The following is a 20,027-nucleotide window of genomic DNA, read 5'->3' as shown; positions in this document are numbered from 1 at the left end:
CTTCACAAAATACAAATACATGTAATTTATTTTCAAGAAACATTTATGATTGTTATCACCTATTGATGTGAGCTCTTGATTTCTATAAAGGAGAAAGTTCGGTAAGGACCCCTTTTGGCCACTTAATTTGTGTATTTTTAAAAAATTGATTAAAGCTGATTTCTAGGTAGTAGTAGTATTGTAAAATGGTCGCAAACACTGTACAGGAACAGGAGTGGCCACACACACTCACTCAAAATATTTTTACATGAGTTGTTACTGACAATTATGCACAAAATATATGAACCACTAGAATGAACATGCATGTGGCCATTGTTAGAAAGAGTGAAAAACTACACAAAATCTTGTATTTTCCAGCCTTTTTAACAGACTTTTCCAATTTCAGCCAAGTTTGAAGGGCATATCCCCTGGTATATGACCGTTTATGTTCAAATTATTACCACAAACCAATTGAATCAACTATGAAACACAATATAAGAGTTGGAAAAACACCATAAAATTTTCTTCATGTAGACTTTGTTTTTGTGGCCAAATTTTGCCGTTACAGAACCAACTTCTTTCTGATGCTGCATTTTTTATTTTGAGTTATTGACTTTATCCACACAAAAATAGGTCAATTTTCTGTTTGAGACTTAAACTCCAAGATGCTGAATTTTCATGACACATAAGTGAATTTGTTTATTCTAATTTCAGCTCTTAATGGTGCATGTATTAAGTTATTGTTGACATTGTTGTTCATAGACAATTTAGTTTTCAGATTTCCTTATAACATGTGTAGAATCAAATGGATTTTATGAAATAATACAAGGTGCCATACCCCAATAGGAAGACTTGAATTGATTCCTTAGGTTGTTCAGGAATTATTGATCATAAAGGACCAGAAGTAAGCATTTTCGTAATATCAGAATCCAGATTATAACCGTATATCCCTGAAATTGCACCACTAGGTTGCATACCACCAAATAAATGATGGGATTTATATGGGGTGTTATGACTTGAACCTTTTGAGAATGAGGGGCTAGAAAGATATTTCCATTCCATACAAAAGGTTGAGTACTAGTGAAACGATCTCACTGAAATTAAACTATGAGGTTTCTTGCCACACGAAGAATTCTTGGAATAACTTGGGGGCTGAAAACAAGCATATTTTCCTGGTGTCCGGATATTTTAACTTTAGTAAATGTGAATGGATCTAATTGAAATTGTACAACCAAGTGCAATACCCCCAATTAGTTTCTTGTGTCAAATATTTAATTGCAATCAATGTTCAGAGCTGTATTAAGCTTGAATGGTGTGGCCATACATGTCCATCTGTTCATGGTTTTACCTCTTTGATGGTATCCTGTGAAGCCTTTTATTAGCAAAATAATAATCATTGGACTTTCGTACAATTGTAACACACAAATAAAACAATGGCACCTTTAATTTGATTTACTTTTTTTTTATTAATGAATTTGAAGATGTATGAAAAATAAACTTCACAAAATAACCCTGTTAACTCAAAATGAGTTCACCTTTGTTTTTGTCTCAATTATTTTTTATTAAAGCATTAAATTATGCTGCAATAAAAGGGAAAAAATTAGTAACAATCACACATACCCTTTTTCAAAATGTATTAAAGCATAAATGTTTGTAAAAAAGATCAAGAGATTCTTGAAGTGCAAAACACATCATTTTTTTCAAAACAGATCAAACAATATGTACCCAATGTTAAATAGTAGCACTATTAATAAATGATTGCTCTAATATAAATTATGAAATTTTATTCTTCACAAATTCATTCTTTAGCAAATTGAGTTCACTTGCACTATTCTTGAGATTCTGTCTCAAACACACATAAAAGGGAAAAAATGCATAAAAAAGGATGAAAAATTAAAGCACTATAAATTAGCCACTAACTACCCCTGTAAATAGCCCTTCTAAACACACAACCAGAATGAAAATAAAATCACAGATCAAATGCTTAATAAATTACAAAGTGCTACCTGAAGTGCATTATATTTTTACTCTTTGGTCTAACATCATAGTCAAGTCCTCTGATTTCTAAAGCTTTCAATTTAGCTTTAAATAGTCTGTCTTTCAGTTCATGTCTTTTGACTAATTCTTGAGTATAAATACTATCGTAGGATTCTTGTTCAGTATATTTTGATATAAGTTCCGAAACTCTTTCATCCCTCTGTCTAAGATTTTCTTTCCCATACATATCAAATGATACTTTCTTTTTTGGTGTATCAGGATCTCGTTTTCCTTTTGAAAGACAGGAGGATACAGGATTGTCAATTGATAAATCTGCAACTAAGAAAACAAAAACAAAGATTATTTTAACATGTTAAAAAATGCAATTTTAGCAATTTTAAACTAATCATACTCCCAGTTTGAATTCAGTAAAATGGAATGTTATAGAAAAACATTAATCACTTTGAAATGCATCTTGAAAATAATTTAAGATACTTATTATTTTTTACATGTACTTGGAACCAAGAAAATCAATGAGATTACTTCTTAGGCTTCGAATTGGGGTAAAATGTTAATCATTGCCAAGTGTTTGGTTTCAACTCATGTGAAATTCATATATTGTTTTTATTTCTAGTCAATATACTTTATTGTCTTTATAATATACTTTATTGTTATTATATTGCGATCCTTACCATTTCTAAAATAAAGTTTATTTTTTTACGTTTCCTCCCTACTAGTAGCCTTCCAATATACAGGCAGTTCATGGAAAGGTAGGAAAGTCAGTAACTGTATATCATCAATATATATACTGTCAATACATTTTGGTTGCTCAAATAGAACAATTGCAGTAAATGTATTTACCCTTATAGGGATTTTTTTCTTTTTTTGTTCTTACATTCTAAAACTTGTTTTCACAATACCAAACTTATTATACATAAGTGTATATCTTATTGTAAAAACTATCATATAAGTCTTTGAAAAAAATCTTATGAATTTATTTTTCAAATAATCACACTTTTCAGCTACAGATCCTTTTCTTATGTTCCAACTTTCAAAAAAACAAAATACAATAAATATTGCATTAAGCCTAATGGCTTTCTTTTGTATTCAGAAATCATCTTCAGGAGTTTTCATGCACAACAGAGAATAAGCCTTCCATTGTGTTATTTACTATATCTTAGAATAATATGAATTCTTTTGAAAAATGATATTATAAGATTCTGTTATTTTTCAGATTTATAAACTGTAAAGGGCAATACCAATCTTTTTTGTTTAATATATAAAAAAAGGTTTGAGACCTTAATGATGCATTAGTTCTAATAAGATAGCAGACCTTGCCATATTTCCCCTCCTCTTTGCAGAATCACTTTGCACCATATGTCAAAAGAAAGGAAATTGAGTAATCCTTTAGACCTGCAAAATGTGTTGAATCAACATAGGGATGCACCATACTTCAAAACAATACATACAGAGTAATCGGTCTAAACCTTGAATTATTCCAAAAACATGTCTTAACCAGATACCTTTGAAAGTACCTTCATATCAATTTAAATCAATTGATCAATTTAAATGTATGGAAAAATAAACTTGCTTTGAAGTAGTTCTGCTCAGACAGATTTCACTATACTACCAATTCATCTCAAGTTATCTAAAGCTGCAGCTTGATACAAACACAGATGTATAAACCCCAAACTATGAAGGGCACAACATCCAAACCTCTGAATTAAGTTTGTAATTACTGGTTGATGTTTGACAGAGCAAAGGATTGAAGTTGTCAAGAATTTCTTCAAATTATAAAGATTTGCCTATCATTATCAAATATATAAAACATAAATACACAATTTAGCTTATCCAAAAATAATCTTAGCATCCATTATTGTTGAAACAAAGTCAAACTTTTGGACTCTTATTTTTAGACCAAAAATGAAATGCCTTGTTGGGTGCAGCTTGATATGACTGCAGAGGTTGAACCCTGAAAAGCTTTGAATTTTGATTGCAATTAGGCATTTGACACAGGATAAAAATTTGACAAGAAAAGATGTGGCACCTTTTCAGCCTAATTCTTAAATGGTACAAGTCACCACCCCATCCCAAACCCAAAATCAATCCCAGCCTTCCTTTAAGGATATGGCACAATCAATTAATATGATTTGTGACAAGTTTTCTGATTGGTTGATACTTTTTGAACAAACCATGTTATTTTGTATATTCTGGCTTGGCACTATAATGTCAGTTAAGTCAACTGATTCAAATACACATGTAATCCAATTCGAAATGAAACTTTTAATTGGCTTGAGTCAACCCTGTCTTTTTGTGGCACTTTGTACAATTTCAAAGGGATCAACTCACTTTTACTGGGTCCCTGTTTGGACATCGATGTAGGGGCAATTCCAAAAGAATGCATATTATTTAAAAGTTTCAATACATGTTCAGATAAGCATTTCAAGATTTCCGAGAATCAAATCTGTAATTACATCAAAGTAGAATTTTGTTACCTTCTTTTGATTAGCTTCAAAATAGGGCCCAAAAACAAAACTCTGAATACAAAATAAGATCCAGAATAAAAAAAAAAAAAAAAAAACAACTCAATTGCTCAAGAAATTTGGATCTGCATGAAGAAAAATAACTTTGGTCATATATCTGCAATGGGAGATAACCCTAGGTTACTGTCCACCTAATTATCTACAGACAACAATGAGAATGACGTCACAGACAAAGAGAATTGATTCTTTTACTCACTTTAAAAATTGCTTTTGATATTAGTACACCAATTCAGAACGCCCTGCTTACCAAATTCCTTTGAATTTACAAGATGTCATGAAACATTTTTGGACATCATAAATGTCGGGTGTTTCATCTCACCCATGGGTGAGATAAGGAAATCTCACATGGTTAAAAATAGGAATATCCCTGTCTCTTTATAAGAAAAACCCTTAGTTACTGTCCAACTAAATATCTATTGACAATGAAAATGAAAATAACATCACTGACAAAGAGTATGACATCACTGCAGGGGGCCTCAAAAGGGCAGAAAAATGCATTTTTTGACCATTTTTTTCACTGAAAATTGGATTTAATTTTTTTTAATCAGTATCGTATGGTTGGGTCAGAAACCTGCTAAATCCATTAAGTATAGCTATTTGGCAAAGCTGTAAAGCCTCAAGATTTTGCTGTCATGGAGGGGCTTCCACCCCTTTGGACCCACTTGCAATTATTAAAACCCATTTTAATGTATCTATGTTATATGTTTAAAGTTTCCTTTTCAAATTTATCTTTTGCCAGCTTGGAAAAAAAACAAATAATTCATGACTTAAACTACAGGCATCAGTTTACATGTAATTGCCATGAAGTTAGATTAAGCATTTCTCCATGACTGAGTGAGTGTGTTTTGAATCATTTGATGGATATAACAATGAAACACATTTTAAGAAATCTATCAAATTTATTGTTGTAAATCTCCTGTTCTCAATAGGTCCATCAAAAATAGTTAAAAAAAACAATAACGGAATAGATAACTCCATTTCATAATCACTTTCAAACATTTATGTGTGCATATACATTTAAATAACAATGAGTATTGTATTAGTAAATTTAATACAACATTATTAGAATGTAAATTTTCTGTGGATAAGGTTGTACATTTCAGGATTTTAATTCAATGATTGACCACTTCAGTTTTTCAAAGACCTTATTAAGAATATAAAATGTAAGTTTCAGACTATGGACATTAGCATTAGAATGGAGATAAATATTTGAAAATTTGAAAATTTGATGGTTGTAAAAGATAACTCGATCTGAATGATCAAAATCAACAACGGATGTTTTTTTTTTAAATACAATTCCCTTATCTCCTAAACTAAACACATCAATTTACATGATTCTTATATCAACTTGTGTCTTGCATTTTATATACGGCCAGCAAAATTTCTTTTTTCTTTATTGTTTATGGTTTTCAGGAAAAAATACCTGTACTAGACAATCGCTAATATATCAAAAATTTTAGAAAGACTTAACTCAAATTTGTAACTGTCTTAAGTCCAACAAAATCCAGTAACTCTTGAATGTATTCATAAATGTATGTATATCTTATTCATGTCATTCATTATCAGTTTATTCTCAAAATTCAGTTTTTCTGACTTCTAGGACCTTATTCAAGAAGCTACCAGTCTTGATTCACAGTCCACTTTAACTCAAACTATTTATGAAATTAGATGGAACCTTGAACTGCATACTAAATAGAGTACTTTCCAAATGTCATCATATGTACATCCTGCTTCAGGTATGTCTACATGATGCAAAGCAAACAAAAAAAGCAAACATAAACTATTTGGTTATGACAATGAAATGTTAAAGTATAATAAACATTTATATAGTACAATATATCAGTGGAAAAATTATAAGAAAAGAATTTTTAAATTATGAAGTAATTTCATTCTATCTCAATAAAATTATGAAACAATGATGAATCTCTCTATCAACTTTTTACAAGATTTTTCTTTTTCTATAATAACAAAAAGGCTAAATATTTCCACTAATATATTGCAGAACAATACCAATTTACAGACATGTACTAGTTATTGCACAAAGAAGATGAGTATAGCATACAAAAAACATGAGAATGATAATAAAGGCAAGGGTATACATATCATACAGTATACATAATTTTTATTGCAAAGTGTCTTAACTACCAGGAATAAGCTTATGTCTAAATTGCTATCATGTTTGCATTCCCTTTTTCCACCTACCAAGAAAAATTGCCCAACCCAAACAAATTCAATATCATCTGAGAGAATTTTCTTATCATTGAAATTAAAAAACAAACATTTATATTGATCGCATTAGTTCTAAATAAATACAATAAAAAAAACAACTTATAATGAGCATTTTCAGCTGAAGGGAGATCAAACATAATTTATTTTATAATTTAGACATAATGATAAAATAAGAAATGTTACTTATAGTTTGCTTACACTGAACTTAAAAAAAAAACAGAATACAGAAGTATGAAAAATTTTCAAAAAGTAAATTTTTCAAAAGGGAAGGATAGAGGATTTCCAAAAATATTATTCATCTTATGTACTTCTGTCCTTCAGTTATCACATAAGTTGGAAGAATTAATAACCAAAAAACAGCAATTTTAATGCTTTTTGAAAACACTTCCTCTAAATATTGGAAAAGAAACATGAATAACAAGAAATAAAGCTAACTACAATAAACAAGATATTATTTAAATCTCGAATTAATTTTGAATTAAAAAAAAAATTATGTTTTTAGTAACCATTACCCCTACTCTCAAAAAGGTTAAATATTTCTGTTTGATAAATAGTATACGATTGAAAAGTTGCACAAACAAGCAAGTTCAATCAACAATCTTAGTAGGGACTAGTAACTAATTTTTAAAATTCTAAATAAATAAGGTTTAAATAATATCTTGTTAATAGCAAAGCACCACTAACTACAAGCACAGCAAAGCATTACATGGCACATTAATGAATAATAGCATATTATTAAAAGCACGCTCTATGTTACACAGCAAAGCACACACTAACTGTCCTGTCTATTGAAGTCTAGTTTGTCCAAAGGAGATCTGAAGGGTGAGTTATGACGAAACAAGAATGGAGGGACTTTAAGCAGGGGGACAATGGGTGATAATGGTGCAGGTGGGGCAGAGTTCCTACCTGCATCCCCCACAGAGTCTATACTGTTCTTTCTCTTGTATTCTGACATTAACTGGTCTAATCTATTAAGAATAAAATGAAATATGTATAAAAAAATTAATCAAACATATAAATTATACGAAACGTGTGTCTACAAGCCAAAAATTATCCTTGCAGTCTTTTAAGCTAACAAGTACTTTATGTGCATATGAACCTGTACCAACAAAATGTAATAAAGCTTTATATCAAACTAATCTTCCCCATTAAAGGTTATCAACTTTTAGTTGACAGAAATCATTGGCACACTTGCATGTACACATGTATTTTAGTAACATTAAAATGCTCACAAACATCTAAGTCATTGGCATAAAAGGCAAGAACTAGTTACTTCTTTGCGGTCAATTCCAATTTGTCAGTATTATACAAAATGTTTCAGAGCATAAATAATGTAGCTTTCTACAGTCAATTTAGAAGCTATTTCGGCAATCATTCTACAATTAATTTAGAAGTGACTTTGGCAATCATTCGACAGTTAATTTAGAAGTGATTTTAACAGTTATTCTACTGTTAATTTAAACCATGGTTTGTAACATGAACTATAATACTAAGGTAAATGTTAATTGTTTACATAACATTTAATGCAAGTTAAATTTATATTTATATTCAGGACTTACTTTTTTAATTTCTCCGCCAATTCTTTTTCTTTCCTAGCAATTTCTTTTTCCCGATCTGCAAAAAAATCATTATTTTTGTTTTAAATTATTCAAAACTGCACACTTGATTTGCAAATGAAGTTTTATAATCAACTAAAATATCCTATTTAATAGTTACTTATTTACAAAATTGAGATAGAAGAATACAATCTTGGAAAATAGAGCACTTAGGCAAGCTAAACCAAAACCATGAGAACTGAGTACACTTTGCTTTGGGTAATTTTAAATTATTTACTGGTTTAAATGCATTTCAATAACAGTTTTCTTCAATAAAAAATTGTAAAGTTTAAAATTTTTGTTCTTCATATGGGTGCAAGTTTCCTCTAATTTAATCTAACTGGGACACTGAAATAGATACTCATGCAAGACATTCTGACGCCCTTAAAGCAGTATAAAAGAAAGTTACCGGCTAGGTGAATTTTCAAATTTTCACTTCATTATGCTGTAGAAATACAAACTACATGTAGTCTGATATTCCCTGTATACTTCAATTCAAAATTAAGAGTTTTTTATACTTATGTTCACATATACAGTGAATTCAATTAAAATAACTCATTCAGAAGAATATATGATCTTGTTCATCATAACAGTACAGAAAATAAATTCACAAATTCTTGGTGAAGACAATTTCCTGTGCCATTATTGATTATTTTGCAAGATGATAATAGTTTTGTTTCTTGCTAAGAGCAAGGAAAAAAAATAGGGTAGGTAGGAAGGGAAATTTTTTTCATAAACATTTTACATTGAGTTAATGCGAAAACATTCTAGACTTTAACTGTGCTTGAGCCAAAATGGCCATAAAACGGTAGGCACCAAATAGCAAAAAAATAGGGTAGGTATGGTAGCAAGAAATAGACATATTATTTTTTTTTGCCATAAGGTCTTATTCACTCAGTTACCATAGGAATGGTGTTGTAAGTTAAGCAGCCACCATGAACTTCACTGTCATGAAATGTTACATACAGATTTACTGTTTATTTACTAATAGGAAAGATTTATTTTTTATATATGTGAAGAACAAAGTAACTACATAACTTTTCAGCCTAAAAGTTAGTGGTAACTCAAATTACTTTTATATCATTTACATAAAATCACCAAATTACTCTGAAACAATACATAGTGAATGACTGTCAGGACAGCTTACTTTCTAATTCTTTTTCTTTGGCCTCAATCTTTTTCTCTCGGACTCTAAAATCATCAGTAGATTTGGAATTATCTGATTCCCTGCTGCCAGAGAATCTACCCTCCATTAACTGCTGTTGCCTCTGTACTCTAGGATCTTGTAAAACTTCTTCTATACTAGGCCGGCGATGAACCTTAACATTAAATAGTACATGCAATTGCCAAAAATATTATAATAACTACTACCCATAGAAAGTATATGGCTATTTGAAAGTTTTAAAAACCTCTTCTCAAATTTCAAATAAATTCCATTTTTATTGATTACATACGCTTAAGCTAAAATAATCACATTTCATCTCCCACTGTGGCTATGTAACTATTTTATTTTTGAGGTAGATAAATCTTGATAGTGAAAGTAGATAAATCTTGATAGTGAAAGTCTATATTTGTATAAAGGTAATAATCAATTGACAAATTAAATAGACATTGGATTTTTCTTGCATACTTCTACCCTGAGTAATTTGGCAATGACTTCATTGAGATGACTGGAATATCTGATGGGTATTCTGTTGAATTCTCCTGTACAGATCTTTTTATTGAGTTCTGTTTGATTACTGGCAGTAAATGGGGGATGAAGTGAACACAATTCATATAACATACAGCCCATTGACCATATATCTGACTTCTCATTGTATGACATGTTATTTACAAGTTCCTGCAAATTTAAAAAAAAAATCATTCATTCATTCATAAATACAGAATAATATCCTTAAAATTGTTTTAGATGAAACTGCTTTTTTTTTGGGGTGGGGGGGGGGGGCATTTTTCACATTTAAATTTTTATTTTAAAACTTTGTTTTGGTGAATATCATGTAACAAGCTAAAATACAAACACTGGTTTACCGCTAAAATCACTTTTATGATGTAAGCTGCAAGATATACAAATCAAATACCATATGTGTGCATAAAAACACATGTACTCATATTACATCAAGACAATTGCATATACCCATATCACAGAAAGACATGTAACATTGAGTATTATTTTTAATAATTCTAACATCAGGAAAGTAAAATCCATATTTATTAGAGATTGACAAAATAAAGCTTAATTTTAGATAATGAACTCTAAAACTTCAGTCTAGGTATAAATACCAACAATTAGAATCACTTACAGGTGACATGTAGTATGGGGTTCCAACGAAAGTTTTAGCAAAACTGGTTTCATGATGAAGAACTCTGGCAAGACCAAAATCACCTAATTTGACATTCCTGTCACTATCAAGGAAAATATTGGCTGGTTTTAGATCTCTGTGTAGCACTGCTTTACCATTCTTCCTTCTATGACATTCTTGTAGAGCCATGGTCATTTGGATTAACATTTTCCATATAAAATGTTCATCCATGTAAATTCTAAAAAAGTGAACAATGGACTAAATAAAGAAGAGAATAAACAAAATGAATTTTTAACTATTATAAAATAAATCAATAACTTCATAACTGAAAACATAATTGTGTAATGTTTGTCCTTGAATCACCTTGCCTATGATCACCAGAATGCTACAAGTAGATAGTATTAGGATATATTTACATGTAAGCATCATAGACCCTTTATCTCAAAGCAGCAATAGTTTATACCTTAAAAGCAATAAAAGAAATACACATTATGGAATCATAAGTAAATTTTACCCATCTTTCCGGCACTTAGATATCAATGTAGCTAAATCTCCACCGTCACAGTATTCCATGATGATATATATCGTAGTGTTGCTTCTATCAATAATCCTGTCATAGTATCGTACGATGTGTTTATGTTTCAGTTCACGTAATAAATTGACTTCTGACACCAGCATCTGCTTCTCAGATTCTGTCATGGCACCGTAGTCCATTTCTTTCCAAGCAAATATCTAAAAATTGAAACATGAGTCATTTAATTTCATCATCTCTACCTTCTGCTGCAATTATTCTGACAGCAATAATCTATGTTTTTTTTATAATTAAAAGAACTGATAAGAAAATTATGCTCGTAGGAAGATGATACTTTTTTGTATCATAGCATGACAACACGTATTGGCAGATTTTATATTATTGTAATGAATGAGTCATTTCTTTTTTATTGAAGCTTAAGATTAAACAAAAATACTTACAAGACATCAACAGAACTAGAATCTTTTCCATTCATAAATTGACTAGTAATACTGTGCTTTTACCAAACTTCTCTGAGTAAAATGTACATTCACACCAAATTTCATTTGATATTCCAGTTTACAAAAATATTGTATTCCTAAACAGTAAAGCACAACAACCTAGGAAAAACACTGACACTGCCTAATACCTAACAGAATTGACTTTATATCAGATTAAAAAATCTCTACTACACTCAAAAGTATCATAGGGTGTAACTTTATCTTACCTTTCCATCTTTCTTTCTTCTCACTTTTTTACATGTTCCATAAGATCCTGAACCTATGGTAGACAGAGGTTCAAAGTCATCCAGAGTACTGTGTGGCATTTTATGACTGAAATCAGAAAACATTGCATACACAACTTACTGCAAACTTTGATAAAAGTAAAATGTACAACCATTGATCAATGTTCTCAGTAGCAAATCCGTGTATGTATTCCTTGTTTTTTCTACTGCTACATTTTCTGTCATTGTCTTACCTCAATCTATGTCTATATAGTTAGTTGTGAACTTGTAAAGATTAACATCTATAACAACAAATGCTATCAAAATTATTTTCTTATAAGTATGATTAAGCAAGTTGATGTTCAGTCACCAAGTTGAAGTGCATGTAGATATATCATAGCACAAAAAAGGCATAAAATATTATAACTTACAAAATCTTTTGCTATATCTGTCTTACCTTAAAGTGATATACACTTGAAATTCTAAATGTTCACTACAAAATGGGACAGTGTTTACATGCTGACACGTGCATGCAAATAATTTTAGTATTCCTCTTTTACTACTACACACATGTAAAGTTGTTTCTACCCTGTGGGTCACTCTCTCTCTTAAACCCAAGCTGTCTTTATCACCTAGTGAGATCTCCCTAACATTTCCCTGTTCTACTCAACCTATTGATTGTATTCGACCATAGGGTACTTTGATCCTTTGTCTTCAATTGTCACCAATTACTTCACAGGTAAACTCTTATTATGCAATTATACAAACAAGATTACATATTACAACAAAAGGAACTGATACAATAATAAGCAGGGCAAAGTAAGGAAATATTTAAAGAACACCTATAAATATTAAATAATCAGATTGTTATCATACAGAGGACTACACTCAAATGTATGCAAATGCAATTATAAGTCACAATACACATATTTTGTCCTCAAAATATTCAAAAATAGTTTTAATTGATGTTTGGTTATTAGATAACTTTACTCTGATCATCAAAACAACCAATTATACTGTTATTGCCACAGTATGTAATTATAGAATTACAGATTTATAAATTTAATTCATACATGTTTTAAAAAAAACTTAGTAAATCGTCTGATCACAAAAAAAAAGATATATTTTAAACATGTACATATATACACAGATCTACATGTATATCTAGTTTTTACTATTTTTCCAATCATTTAAATTAAATCATTATAGCCTTTGATTGACCAATGTAAGTTTTTATTGACCTGAACAAAGAATATCAACCTTAGACTAAGTCATTGATCCAAATTCTTTTATTGGGTCGATTTAAAACAGATATAAACTGTTAAAGCTTTAAATGAACAAAATATCACATATATCATGAAAATAGGACCTCTCATAAGTATAAAAAATGTTCCAAAATAACAGTGGCTCCCTGGTCTTTATGCTGGATGAACTTTAAACCTGTAACTTCTATTTTTGATTTATGCATACCACAAGAAAAGGAAATTATTCTAGAACATAGTTAATTAAGTAATAAAATTTGCAAATTTGTAATAAAAAAGTTCTGACTGAAAAAGCTTGTGTTTCTTAAAATTGATTGCATTTATGGATGTTGGGGGAAAACATTCTATTATAGAGAGTGTCCATTTGAAACTGTGTAAAATTTTGATGAAGATGAAAAACATTAGATTTCATAGTTCATGGTGAACTGGGAAGATACCCACTTAAAAAATGTATGAATGTGTGTGGAACTATCAAAACTTCCAAGTATGTAGTTCCATTAATCTTACACATACATGTGTCAATTATTTTAAACAACAATGGTTCTTGAAGGTGCACAATTCACCAAAAGCTATTACTTATAGCCTTTTTAAGGAGAACTTAGAGTTGGAACAATAATTTAGAATTTTGGATGTCAGATAGAAATAGTATTACTCTCTGGAGAACTCTTAATCATGAGTTGTCTATCAAACCTGATAGATGGCATACATTCCCAGAAAAAATAGAGATTTTGTTTTTATTCCTGGAAGTCCAAAAATATTAGCGATGAATGTCACATATACATTCTTAAGACATTGGTACTGGCTGTACAAGAACCTATATATTATGTAACCAGTCTTGGAAAAAATATAGCTCCAAATGCATTATCAAAATCAAAAAGATTTTCTGTGTATAGTGGAGTCAGTCCTTCTCTAACAGAACAAATTCGTTTTCATTGTCCTATAATGGCATTTCTAAATCTACCAAAAAATAATTGTAGAACATTTAAACATAAAATATGGCTATACGATTGTGCAGATTGTGATTCTTATAGAAATTATCTCTGGGATGTCAACTGGGATTTGATTACAAATAATGAAAATATCCATCAAATCACTGAAAATCTTACATCAGCTATACTAGATGCAGCAGATAAAAATATACCCAATAAAGTTGTAACAATACGTAATTCTCAACCACCCTGGTTGTCAAATGAAATTAAGAGATCGGTCAGGAAAAAAAAATTGTATTCATAGACCCTGCTCATCAGGGTAAAATGAAACTTCACATTTGGTGGAGCTCACAGGTAATGTCATATCAGATAAGTTTCATAAATGCAGTTATCTGCCCTTTAAATGTCATTTAAAGCACATTTTAATGAAATTTTAACTTATTTTACCAAAATGATTTAGAAAATCTTGTCTTCATTCCTTGATTCTGATGGTTCAAATAGTAAAATTACACTGTCCGATTGGTGACTTATCCCTGACAATGTTACATCCAACCGCCCCTCTCATCTGAAGCCCTGTTGTTCTCATGTGGGCCAAGTCAACTACACTACTGATGTAGCTCAGGAACTTTATATTATACTCCCTCTATAAACCTAAATTGTTTATTACAAGAGCTGTTAATACTCACTGTTTAGCAGAATGCTTTGAATATTGATTATGGTCGGACAAATCAGCATGCAACTTAAATTCGTGTGTCATTTTTTTTTTCTGATGTATACCCCTCTTCTTTTTCAAGTACATGGAATTCCCGTCTTGGTAATCATGTTTGGATGTCTTTTTCTTAACACATCTAGAAATTACCGTCAGCCATTTTAACAGGATGTAAACAACTCTGATAACATAACAAGAAGCAAGTTTGGGCTTGCTTCAAAGATTCAATCAAAATTAGGCTAAACTACAATAATGATAAATAATTTTGAATAAGGCAAGATGAAATACCCCTTACTTTGATCAAGAAATGGGCTTGAAATTTTCGCAAAATCTCCATAAGTAGTTTCTTTTTCTTTATGAATATAAATTTATGGCATTTGAACTTCCCGCATCTCGCATTTGTTTATTATTGTCGACCGAAGGCTTTTGTAAAGCGATATTTGATTGGAGTTCTTTAAGGTCAAAGGTGACTGTTCATGTGACTTTCAAAATGGTGGACGAAAGGATTAATTTGAGACGAAAATGAGTTTCCAATTTACAAAAAACTAATTTGGCGTAGCAATGTAGAGACTATGACTCTCCCAAGTTTCACATTCCCCGTAGCAAAAGAAAAAGAACATTCTGTTCAACTTTTGTATAAGTTTTTTTGTAATAATCTGTATCTTGGACAGTGGGAGTTAGCCAGAGCCTGTATTTCAAGACTTCATGTTGAAAAACAACTCATTTCAACGGAAATCAGAGAAGTCCTATTAGATATTGTTGAATATCCATACAACAGAAGGTAAATTTATAAGCTGACAAACATTATAGCATTGCATGTGCCATAGGCCAGAAATTGAGGAGGATATAGCAGACTATAAGTATAATGTAACCCTTCATCAACATATACGTTCCCAAGAGGAATGTATGTGGATGGAGGGTTATGTTTCATTAATTAATTAATAGCAGGCAAGATAAGATCACAAAGCTTGGACCAGCCTTCACTTGTTTGCTATTTGCATGTACTTTAATTATGGCAGGTTAAAATAATAAGAACAAGTCCTGAAATAATATAGTTACCCCCTTTCAAAGGAAGTGTGTTTTTATTTTCTTTATTTGAAAAGGCTACAGACTCAAGTAAAATGTTATACCTCTTGACCCATTGAATTTAAAGATACAGTGTACTTCAAATACAATATATAGTTAGACTTTTTATTAAAATAAGACATTTTATGTTGCTACAAGATTAAAGTCATCACTACAGAAGTTTTATGGTCATCATCATAAACTCGTGGATCATTATGGTGTATCCATCTGCACCATGAAAACTGATTTATTCAACGGGTCATGGTTTTCCTTTCCTCGTTTGTCTATCCCAGACTTGACTTTTTATGAACAATTCGGCGGATGTTTCTAGAAAAGCAGAGGACGCTTACCCTACCAGTGCACCTGGTCCATGCTCCCAGTTTTTAGTGGAGTCTGACTTGCTTATTTGCTTTTGTTACTTTGTATGTATGATTTTAGTTACTTTATGTTCTTTGTTGTGTATGTCTGTTTTCCATGTCTGGTCTTTGTCCCTGGATTACATTCTTTTGATTACCACTATAACCTTGGTTCCCTTGATTACTCTTCCAAACTTTCTAATTTTATAAATGGGTGAAACAAAGACTGTACGAGGAGTAGAACCCCAAATTGGAAGTTGACCCTTACTTCAGGACTTGTTCTCAAGCTGTTTAGCTTTAATGAAACATAATTAGGAGCAATTTTTTGCAGCTACTCTTCATTGATTACTCTTTATAGGCAACACCAATTTAATTATTATTCAGCATAATTTTTGCAAAAGGAAATGATAAATTCAGGATGAGAATATAAAATTAACATGTGGTTGTTGTTTTTTTATACATGTATGTATACAAGAATAACTATCGTTGTCCTTTTTCTGTAAAGAAAAAATAAACAGTTGGGTTTAGCTACAGTTTGGTAAGGGGAAAATAGTCAGCATGATGAGTTGGATTTATGCTAGGTCCATTGATGGATGAATGAGTTATTGGTCCAGAAATCGATTTCTACCCTGAATTTTGCATTTCCAACTTCAAAAGTTTTCTACTCTGAAACTACAGGATGGATTGAAACAAAACTTAGGATAAATGTTCCATAAAACATCTTTAACTATATATGCTTTGGAATTTTTGACCTTCCAAAAAGATGACTGCTATCACTAAAATTGACCATAGTGGTCAAATTGCAGAATTATTAAACTAAAAAAAAAACGGTGAGATTTAGCGAAAATTTGGAAGGGAGTAAACTATTTGGCCTGATCAGCTGGACCAGTGCCAAAATGAAAGATTCATGGAAGGACGAATGAGTTATGGGTCTTGAAATGAATTTTTTCCTGTATTTTACATTTCTGACTTCTTCTCTGAGACTACTAGTAATGGATTGTAACAAAAGATGGCATGAATGTTTGTTAGGATACCCTTAACAGTCTGTGTGTGGAGATTTTTTGATCTGTTGAAAAATATGGCCATCATTACTAAAATTTGGGATTTGTGGAAATAAATAATGAAAACCAATGGGTATAGCCGAATTTTCATGGGGTAAAATTGATAAGTATGGTGAGACAGACCTCTGCCATAAAGATCCATTGATTGATGTTGGAGTTATTGCCCATGAATCATAAAAATGCTTATGAGAATATGAAAACTAGATGGAAAAATAAGATGCTCTCTATTGAGCAAATGATTCTTGTGACAATAGTACAGTAGTGTCAAGAGTCCAGCTTATGAAAGTTAATATTACTATTTTTGACTTATTTTTATTATATTAGTAGAGGTGATGGAGCATATATTCATCATTGTAATAAAAGAAATGTGGTCATAAACCTTGGCTTGAAATAGTTATCCATCTTACAGATTTATGTGGTGGATGTAACAATCAGGCATATTTTATAACTTATATTAGCCCCAATAGAACTATGGTTTCAATATAATAATATCTGGAGTCCTCCTGACACAGTCATAAGGTTACACTTTTAGCGATATCAAAAAGATGTTGAACTGTTAGCAGCAATATTGTATGAAAATTATTGAATTTTATCAGGAGTTATTTGAATGCAGTTGTCTCTCAATAAAGCTTGTTTTTTTCATACATGGATTTTCTATTGTAGTATAGGCCAAAATGAAGTTGGGTCTAGTCATCAGCTGGCTTGGTTATGTTTGCAAGAATGTAAGCGATTATGCTTTGAAGACATTAAGGTATGTACATTTGTATACCTATCTGAACAATTTATTCTCGTTTGTAACAAGCTTTCTGGTTGGTTGGTTTTGTTATAGCAAACCAGGTTATTTTGTTGATACTTTGATGTGGTCATTAAAATTGAGTGGTCTGTAGTCTGTATTTTAAAAAAAAATCTAGCAAAGTAACAATTAATTTAGAATCAGTTCTTAGTATTTGGACTAAAGTCTATTAGAAATTAAATTTAATTATAAGGATAATGTTTTAACAGATTATACAAAATTTTAAATACACATTTAGCTAAACTTTGGTGTTTAAACTCAGAGTATTTACATTGCAATATAAAGAGATTTATACACATACATATAACTTAGTTCAGTTGTATACTATTATAATGATTTTGAAAGGGAGAGAGTGTCAATGTAGATGCTCTGAAACATGAATTGCTCTAATTTATTTGATTGGATGTGACATATTTCAATAATGATGATTGTAGTTAAGAAGTGATTGTTTGGACTTTTAAAGCAAGCGATATAAACTGAACTATCCCTTACCTATACATTTACTGTTGTAGCCATACATGTAAGTAAGTAAATGAGTTATTAATTTGTATTACAAGTTATTGGATGCATTAATAGAATTATATATTGTAAGACTGGTAATAAGATAATAATAATTTATTGAGCTACAAAGATAATTTTTTTTCTTGTTAAGGAAGAAAAAGAGTATGCTTCTGTTGAAAAATCATGTGAATTTAGACTGTTGTTGGTTGAGGCTTGTGTAGACACGTCAGAACAAGTTTTAAAGGTAAGTCATAAGGTCACATGCTTTTTTCACATGCTTCTCCAACTCCCTGCTTTTTGGGAGGTATATGGTGACGATTGTGTCTGTCTGTTCATTTGGCCTCCTACTTTGCTGACATTTTTTTCTAGTTCTAACATTTTTTATATTACATCGTAGAATATGCAGAATATATTGTTGTCCAGGAAAGAGATTGTCCTGCAAAACATTAAGCCTGTTGAACTTTTTTGTGAAGTAATTTTTAAGATATTTTTTATCATTTTATTGAATTTTTATCTTTGTAGGACTTATGCCTATATCAGAAGGCAGTGTGTCAGGCCTATGAAGATGTGGCCACCAATCAACCACTTTCCTTGTCATCAGATCTGCTAAAACTTTTACTGGACAAACTTTTGGATAACCCACTTTTAGGTCATTCATTGATTAACAGTATTTATGCCCGTTCTAAACACTCACAGTATAAGAAGAATAATGAAAATTTGAAAGGGTTATATATCAAAAGTGTTAATGTTCTCCTAGACAGGATATCAAATTCACACCAGTCAAATATTCAAGAAAGAACAGCAAAAGTAGATAAAATTTACAGAATACTCTCTCTTTATGATCCTGATGCACAGCAGTACCAAAATTATCTTTCTATTAGAGAGCTTTTTGCAAAAATCTATGAAGTGTCAGTAGCAGATAATTCATTGATTGATAGAAATAAAGTATTATCAGTTCTAATTGGAAGGAAGAGTAACTATTTAGTAGAAGAGTTTTGTAAGGTTGAGTATGACTTGGAACACCAGTATCTACTGTCCACTGCCTCCATTCAGCAATCAGATGATCTACCAGATGAACAAAAATGTCTATTGAGTTTAATTAGGCAACCAGAAAAGAAAGACCTTATGAGAATTCTCTTCTTAATGTGTTTAAAGAAGGAACAACATATTCTTAAAGTTGTTGTGGTGAGTAGCTTTTCATATAGGCCACACTCTATACCTTAACATGTCTAAGTAGATTTTTTAACATTCATTAAGACACTAAATAATAATATATTTTTGCAGTAAAAATGATTTCTGTAATAGGAAAGCATAATACATTTGTATATTGTTCAAAGAATGTGTTCCTGTTCCCAGCATAAAAATCATATTGTGATAAAGTCAATTTTAACTCCTTTTGATTACAACAAAAGACATGTCAATTTAAGATACTGTTTACTGTATACGTTTACAAAATCACTGCTCATGACAACAAAATAAAATTCTGATGTGTA

General features: G+C 30.7%; 2 protein-coding genes across 5 annotated transcripts in view; one reads left to right on the top strand and one right to left on the bottom strand.

Moving 5' to 3' along the window:
• Positions 1-1,425: 1,425 nt before the first annotated feature.
• LOC148624305 (serine/threonine-protein kinase Nek2-like) lies at positions 1,426-15,168 on the bottom strand. 3 transcript variants are annotated; one of them, XM_088566998.1, is made up of 9 exons: positions 15,054-15,168; positions 11,862-11,967; positions 11,138-11,355; positions 10,624-10,861; positions 9,954-10,163; positions 9,471-9,642; positions 8,288-8,342; positions 7,635-7,696; positions 1,426-2,295 (listed from the first exon to the last, which is right to left on the bottom strand). In XM_088566998.1, the coding sequence occupies exons 2-9, from the start codon at positions 11,958-11,960 to the stop codon at positions 1,982-1,984; spliced, it is 1,368 nt and encodes a 455-aa protein (XP_088423124.1). In that variant the 5' UTR covers positions 11,961-11,967; positions 15,054-15,168; the 3' UTR covers positions 1,426-1,981. The 3 variants fall into 3 exon arrangements, with proteins under 3 accessions (XP_088423124.1, XP_088423122.1, XP_088423123.1); XM_088566996.1 differs by lacking the exon at positions 15,054-15,168 and adding an exon at positions 14,736-14,998; XM_088566997.1 differs by lacking the exon at positions 15,054-15,168 and adding an exon at positions 12,316-12,633.
• Positions 15,169-15,200: 32 nt separating this feature from the next.
• Positions 15,201-20,027, top strand: part of LOC148624304 (uncharacterized) — a 42,924-nt gene continuing 38,097 nt past the window's right edge. For both annotated transcript variants that reach the window (XM_088566992.1, XM_088566991.1), the window contains exons 1-4: positions 15,201-15,539; positions 17,904-17,991; positions 18,686-18,778; positions 19,057-19,719. In XM_088566992.1, coding sequence (XP_088423118.1) covers positions 15,331-15,539; positions 17,904-17,991; positions 18,686-18,778; positions 19,057-19,719 — 1,053 coding nt within the window. In that variant the 5' untranslated portion in view covers positions 15,201-15,330. The remainder of the gene's footprint in view (positions 15,540-17,903; positions 17,992-18,685; positions 18,779-19,056; positions 19,720-20,027) is intronic.

This window comes from Perna viridis, chromosome 2, assembly GCF_037379345.1.
Source record: "Perna viridis isolate PV_CMFRI_1.1 ecotype Kerala chromosome 2, ASM3737934v1, whole genome shotgun sequence".
NCBI classification, from domain to species: domain Eukaryota; kingdom Metazoa; phylum Mollusca; class Bivalvia; order Mytilida; family Mytilidae; genus Perna; species Perna viridis.
Note: the sequence above shows the minus strand (reverse complement) of the source record. Positions and strands in the feature narration are given on the sequence as shown.